Raw genomic sequence first — 7,645 nt, 5'->3', positions numbered from 1 at the left:
TTCCTTCCTTCCTTCCTTCCTTTCTTCCTTCCTTCCTTCCTTCCTTCCTTCCTTCCTTCCTTCCTTCCTTCCTTCCTTTTTCTCTCTTTATCTTTCTCTCCTCCCTCTCCTCCCCCTCTCCCTTCTTCCCTCCCTTCTCTCACCTCTCTCTTTCCCACTTTTCTCTTCTTCCCTCCCTGTCATTCCTTTCTTCCCCTCTCCTACTTTCTTCCTTCCCTCCTTCCTATTCTTTCTTTTTTTGGGTAGGGGCAATATTTCTGTTTGAATTTAGAGCTTCATGCTTATTTGGCTTACTTGACTAGTGGTCTACCACTTAAGCCATATGTCCAGCCCTTTGTTTTTGTTAGTTAATTAGAGACAAAAATCTCCCAAACTTTTTGCCTAGGCTGGCTTCAAAATCGTAATCTCCCAGATCTGAGAAGCTAGGCCTATTGCAGGGGTGAGCTGCTTTTCCCCCCACCCTGGTCCTGGGGATTAAATACAGGGTTTCGAGCTAGTGTTCTACTGCTTGAGTCACACCCCTTGGTATGTGTAACTTTTGGAGAAAGTGCCAGGTTGCTTTTCAAAATGAATATACCATTTTACAATCTTTCCAGTAGTATATTAATGTTTAAGTTGCTGCACATCCTTTCTAACACCTGGTATAGTTAACTGTATTAATTTTAGACATTCTAATGGTGTATCATTCTGGATTTAATGTTTGGTTTTTTCCCCCTGTAATCACTGACGCTGTTGAACATCTTTAATGTGTTCACTTGCCATCCATATATCTTTCTTGGTAAAAATCTTTGTTTTCCCTCTCCTTTTTTAATTTAGCTATTTAAAAAAAATTATTGTTGAGTTTTGGGAGTCCTTTAGATACTTAGGTATAGAAGTATTTGCTTCCAAAGATTTTTCTCTGACTCCATGACTTGTCTTTTTTTCTTCTTTTTTGAGTACAGAGGATTAAACTCAGGATCTCATCTTACTAGGCAGGTGTTTTCCACTTTATCACTTGAAGCCAACCTAGACCATATAGTAAGACCCAGTCTCAAAAAATGGGAGAAAAAAGGAGGATTAGATAGTTATTTATGCAATGCTTTGTATTGATTTTGATTTGTTTTGATTTTGTGTCTATATATAAAACATGAAACATTTGGAAGAGTGGTTATTATTGGCTTTATGTTTTCAACAATGTTGTATTTTCCTCATATGATACACGTTTTAGGTATTAAGTTTGCCTGGTTTGTAAGAATAATTATATGTAAATTTGAGTGATCTATTAGAGAAGTGAAAGCTATTTACCTGTATTTTATGATATATACTATTGCACTATTGCCTTTTGCTTTTAGATTAGGAGATTATCTTGTTTATTATGTGTAAAATTAATTTAACTTCCAAACTTTATCAATGATTGCATGTAGACATTAGTAACTTTTAATATCAATAACTTTTTTTTTTGGGGGGTCTAGTCGTGAGGCCTGAACTCTGGGCCTGGGGGTTTTCCTCAGCTCTTCAGCTCAAGGCTAGTGCTCTACCACTTGAGCCACAGCGCCACTTACGGCTTTCTTTTTTCTTTTTGCTTATGTGGTGCTGAGGAATTGAACCCAGGGCCTCGGGCATGCAAGACAAGCGCTCTACCACTGAGCCACCTTGCCAGCCCCTATCAATAACATTTTAATATTATAACATAGTAACATTTTTTACCTTCCTGACCTCTTATTGGAATTGATTACTTTCTGACATTATAGAGGTGTTTAAAAAATCTTAGATGCAGTATAAGGTTTTATGCTAGTAGGATAAAAATATGTGTATTGTACTGGCAAGCTAATGTGGTGAATCATAAGTCACTTTAGCACAGCCCTCCTTTGGAGGTACCAAGGTTTGAACTCAGGGCCTTGGGCTGGCTAAGCAAGGGCTTTTCTACTTGAATCTCACCTCTAGCTGGAGAATGTACATAATGTATCACTGAATGCATATTAAAAAGAGCCAAATACATAATTATTATGGGTATTTTGCTACACACAAAACACTTAAACTTGTTTGTAAAGTACTTCTTTCTTCATGTCAGTAACATATATGATTGCCCAAATTCTTGTGGTCCAATTTAGAACAAGTACAGGATGAAGGATCTCTGCTAAGATGCCAGGTCCATTCTTGTTTGGTTCATCTATAAAGGCAAACTCTAACAAGCAGTGTTTGTCATCTGCCTGAATTTTAGAATGAACGGTGGAAAAATATAGAAGAGTAGAAGACATGGAAATGGTATTTGAAGGATTCATTCTAAGCAGCTTGTAAAGCATTATGGATAAATCTTCTTTATCCAGTTCTATCACATAAGAATTCTATCAATTCCGCTGGGTGCTGGTGGTTCACGCCTATAAACCTAGCTCCGCAGGAGGCTGAGATCTGAGGATCGTGGCTCAAAACCAGCCCGGGAGGAAAAGTCTATGAGACTCTTTTTTTTTTTTTTTTTTGGGTCCAGTCATGGGGCCTGAACTCTGGGCCTGGGCGCTGTCCCTCAGCTCTTCAGCTCAAGGCTAGCGCTCTACCACTTGAGCCACAGTGCCACTTCTGGCTTTTTTCTTTTTGCTTATGTGGTGCTGAAGAATCGAACTCAGGGCCTCAGGCATGCAAGGCAAGCGCTCTACCACTGAGCCACCTTCCCAGCCCCTATGAGACTCTTACCTCCAATGATCCACCAGAAAACTGGAAGTGGTGCTATGGCTCATGTATAGAGCGCTCTCCATGAGCTGAAGAGCTGAGGGACAGCGCCCAGGCCCTATGACCAACCAAAAAAAAAAATTCTATCAATTCATAAGAATATGAAAAATAATTTTGGAGCTGTATCATTTCAAAAAATGTTAGGCTAATCATATGTCTCAGGCTTGGAAAATGGTGTAACTAGAATTACTTTATGGTCTAATGCTATTTTAAATGTATAGTTCCAATCTTTTAAAAATTTAAAATGCTTTCATAATAACATTTTTGTTTACTTCCAGTAGGCAGAACCAACTAAAAGACCAACAGCAACAGCAAGTGGTGTCATTATGCCCTGATGACACAGAGTGTCTCACGGTGCCCAGGTACAAGCGAGATCTGGTTCAGAAACTAAAAATCTTGCGGCAAGAACTTTCTCAACAACAGCCACAGGCTGGCCATTGCCGCATCGAAGTTTCCAGGGAAGAGATTTTTGAGGTAAATCAGTCCCTTCCTTCTTCCGTCCCTCCCTCCATCCCTCCCTCCCTCCATCCCTCCCTCCCTCTGTCCCTTCCTCCCTCCTTTCCTCCTTCCCTCTCTCTCCCTTTCTCCCTTCTTGGGAAATTTTTGGATTTGAATTCTGGGTGTTATGCTTGTTAGACTGGTGCTCTATCACTTGAGCCATGCCTTTAATCTTATTTTTAAAAAGGAAAAATTAAATTTCGTGTTTTGCTCTTTTCCAGGAGTACTGTTGTTGGACTCTTTATAAGAGTGTGTGTGTGAGAGAGAGAGAGAGAAAGAGAGAGAGAGTGCGTATGTATGTATGTGTATGCTGTGTGTGCTGTGTGCACTGCATGTTCCTGGTCTGGGGTTTGACTCAGCCTGAGCATTGTTCCTTAGCTTTTTCACTCAAGGCTGGTGCTGTACCCCTAGAGCCATAGCACTATTTGCTTTTTGGTGGTTAGTTGGAGATAAGAGGTTCACAAACATTTCTGCCTGGGCTGGCTATGAGCTATGATCTTCAGATCTCAATTTCCTCAGTAGCTAGGATTAAAGGTATGAGCCACTGCACCTGGCTAAATTTTTTAATTATAGGAAGCAAAAGTCAATAATATTGGGGAGACAGTGTAGAAGGTAAGCACTTATTGAATGATAATTGCTAGGTAAGCTAATTGGTTTAGTTTGGTGTCTGCATTGCAAATACTTATTTGTTATTGAATTTAAATGGTCATAAATATCCATCATGTATGTTTTAACTGCTCTGAATGGTAAGAGATTCATAAATAAAAAAAGCTCTTATGTTTCACTACTATTGGACTATTTAATTTGTTGAAAAATCTTTCTTTCTGATATATACTTTTAACTTTGGATTATAGCCTGAAAGTCAACTGAAAGGTGGTAGAGGTCAAAGGCAGGTATTTCCTTCTCTGGAGATTGCTGAACAAGAGGCTAGTGGGACTTGATAATCCTTGTGCTAAAGGGTGAATTTTTCCCCCTCTGAGAGAATTCTTAACCTTGTTTGTAGATGTGAGTTGAAGCTCATTGTATATCTGCATAGAAATTTCACAATGAAATCCCTTTGTGTATAGCTAGTGTATGTTAATAAAAAAGCCAAAAAAAAAAGATGTAAAAGTTATCTATGGAATGAACATATGAATGATTTTACCTAAATTTTCTGATTTTTAACTTTTTAAAAAATATCTGTTGTGGGGCTTGAACTCAGGACCTAGGTGCTGTCCCTGAGCTTTTCTATTCAAGTAGTGCTCTACCACTTTGAACCACAGCTCCACTTCTGGTTTTCTGGTGGTTAATTGGAGATAAGAGTCTCACAGATGCCCAGTGCTGGTGGCTCACGCCTGTAATCCTAGCTACTCAGGAGGCTGAGATCTGAGGATCACGGTTCAAAGCCACTCTGGGCAGGAGAGACCGTGAGACTCCTATCTCCAATAAACCACCAGAAATCCGGAAGTGGCGCTGTAGCTCAAGTGGTAGAGCGCTCGCCTTGAGCTGCAGAGCTGAGGGACAGCGCCCAGGCCCAGAGTTCAAGCCCCACAGACTTTCCTGCCTGGGCTGGCTTTGAACCGTGATCCTTAGATCTCAGTCTCCTGAGTAGCCAGGATTACAGGCATGAGCCACTGGTACCTGACTTAACATTTACTTTCTTCTAGTACCTATGACCTAAAATTAGGTCAACCAATGTTTAAAAGTTCAGTATCTCTCGGGACTGGGAAAGTGAGGGTGGCTCAGTGGTAGGTAGAGCGCTTGCCTCGCATGCATGAAGCCCTCTGTTGGATTCCTCAGCACCACATAAGCAGAAAAAGCCAGAAGTGAGGCTCAAGTGGTAGAGCTCTAGTCTACAGCTGAAAAGCTGAGGGACAGCGCCCTCGCCCAGAGTTCAGGCCCACAACCGACCAAAAAAAAGAAAAAAAAAATTCGATATCTCTACCATAGTTCGATTTTAATGTTGAATAATACTGTAAACTATGATTCTTAGAGCTAAAATATGGAGTTTGCATCTGGTAGACTTAGAATAAAATATTTATCAAATGACTTCATTGTAGTAGAAGTAAAATCTCTCCCTCCCTCCTCCCTGTCTCTACATTTTGTTTCAGAAGTCCCATGAATCTTTTTTTTTTTTTTGGTCAGTCATGGGGCTTGAACTCTGGGCTTGGGTGCTGTCGCTGCACTCTTCAGCTCAAGGCGAGTGCTCTACCGCTTGAGCCACAGAGCCACTTCTGTTTTTCTAGTGGTTTATTGGAGATAAGAGTCTCACGGACTTTCCTGCCCGGGCTAGCTTTGAACCAGGATCCTCAGATCTCAGCCTCCTGAGTAGCTAGGATTACAGGCATGAGCCACCGGTGCCCGGCGTCCCATGAATCTTGTTTCATGAAGTTTAGAATCTGTTCATAGGACCAGTATTATTGTTGTTGTTTTGCCAGTTCTACAGCTTGAACTCAGGGCCTCAGCACTGTCCCTGAGCATTTTTTCACTCAAGGCTAGCACTCTCCCACTTGAACCACAGCATCACTTCTGGCTTTTTCTGTTTATGTGGTACCGATGAATCAAACCCAGGGCTTCATGCATGCTAGGCAAGGACTCTACCACTAAGCCACATTCTCAGCCGAATCAGTGAATTTTAAGCTTATTTAAATTTGTGGTTGATAAAGGGAGTGTTTAAATAAGAGGCTGGTAATAACAGCACCTGGTAATGACAATGTATTAATTGCTTTTTAGGAATCTTACCGACAGGTCATGAAAATGAGACCAAAAGATCTCTGGAAGCGATTAATGATTAAATTTCGAGGAGAAGAAGGCCTTGACTATGGAGGGGTTGCAAGGTAAAGACTTGTTTACAGTTAGTGACATGCATCTTTTTATTTTTTTTTGGTCGGTCGTGGGGCTTGAACTCTGGGTTTGGGTGCTGTCCCTGTGCTCTTTAGCTCAAGGTGAGGGCTCTATTGCTTGAGCCACAGTGCCACTTCCAGTTTTCTAGTGGTTTATTGGAGATAAGAGTCTCACGGACTTTCCTGCCCGGGCTGTTTTTTTTTTTTTTGTCAGTCATGGGGCTTGAACTCTGGACTTGAGTGCTATCTCTGAGCTCTTCAGCTCAAGGCGAGCACTCTACCGCTTGAGCCACAGTGCCAATTTGTGTTTTCTAGTGGTTTATTACAGATAAGAGTCTCACGGACTTTCCTGCCCGGGCTGTTTTTTTTTTTTTTTTGGGTCCGGTCGTGGGGCCTGAACTCTGGGCCTGGGCGCTGTCCCTCAGCTCTTCAGCTCAAGGCTAGCACTCTACCACTTGAGCCACAGCGCCACTTCCGGCTTTTTTCTTACGTAGTGCTGAGGAATCGAACTCAGGGCCTTGAGCATGCAAGGCAAGTACTCTACCACTGAGCCACCTTCCTAGCCCCCGGGCTGGTTTTGAACCGCAATCCTCAGATCTCAGTCTCCTGAGTAGCTAGGATTATAGGCGTGAGCCACTGGCGACCAGCTGTGACATGCATCTTTATACTTAGGAAATATAAGATTCTTCTTGTAACTTCTATGACATTTATTTTCTAGTACAATGTTTCTTGGGTTTTATAGAGAGGAAATCCTAATAGTTACATTGACACTGAGATTAGAGGAGTACTATTACCTTTCTACTCCCAGATGCGTGATAGGACCCAACCAGACTTTCTCTGAAAAGTAGCTGCATTCCATTAAGGACTGTTAGTAGTGCTTGCAGGCCTGCAATTTCACTATCTCTTCTTCAGCATGTGTTTTTCCTCTATTTTACATTGTCAGAAATAGTTTACAGGTATGGCTCAATGTAAGAGTGCCAGTACTGCAAAAAAACAAAAATGAAACCCAATTTTGTCAGGAACAGCCTTGAGATTTTTTCTCTGGCTCTTTGTTGTGGGTTTTTTTTTTAAACATTGAATGCACATAGATGAGCATATGTGTATATCTCATGATATATGTATGTTTTCATATAGAGGGCAGCATGTTGCTGCTATATTTATGTATTCAATTATACATCAAGTCTAATTGATTCTTTGTGGGGAGAGGTTCTTTTGTGGTGCTGGTGATCAAACAGTTAGGGAACCTGATTTGCCACTGAGCTGAATCCCACCAAATCAGTATATTTCTGGTGTATACACACACACACACACACACACACCCATACATCAAATCAGTATGTTTCTGGTACACACACACACACACACCCGATTTGCGACTGAGCTGAATCCCATCAAATCAATATGTTTCTGTTACACACACACACATCAAATCAGTATGTTTCTGGCGAGCGCGCACGTGCGCGCACACACACACACATTTGCCACTGAGCTGAATCCCATCAAATCAATGTGTTTCTGATACACACACACACACTGGTACACACCCCCCACTGGTACATGCACACCCCTGTATCAGAGTGAGCTGAATGCCATCAAATCAGTATGTTTCTGGTACACACACA

At 41.5% G+C, this 7,645-nt stretch overlaps 1 protein-coding gene across 1 annotated transcript in view; it reads left to right on the top strand.

The window, feature by feature from the left end:
* Smurf2 (SMAD specific E3 ubiquitin protein ligase 2) overlaps window positions 1-7,645 on the top strand; it is a 69,017-nt gene that overhangs the window by 42,594 nt on the left and 18,778 nt on the right. Inside the window, exons 10-11 of the mRNA XM_013036586.1 lie at window positions 2,982-3,177; window positions 5,914-6,017. Coding sequence (XP_012892040.1) covers window positions 2,982-3,177; window positions 5,914-6,017 — 300 coding nt within the window. The remainder of the gene's footprint in view (window positions 1-2,981; window positions 3,178-5,913; window positions 6,018-7,645) is intronic.

Source organism: Dipodomys ordii, unplaced genomic scaffold (assembly GCF_000151885.1).
Source record: "Dipodomys ordii isolate 6190 unplaced genomic scaffold, Dord_2.0 Scaffold7, whole genome shotgun sequence".
NCBI lineage: Eukaryota > Metazoa > Chordata > Mammalia > Rodentia > Heteromyidae > Dipodomys > Dipodomys ordii.
Note: the sequence above shows the minus strand (reverse complement) of the source record. Positions and strands in the feature narration are given on the sequence as shown.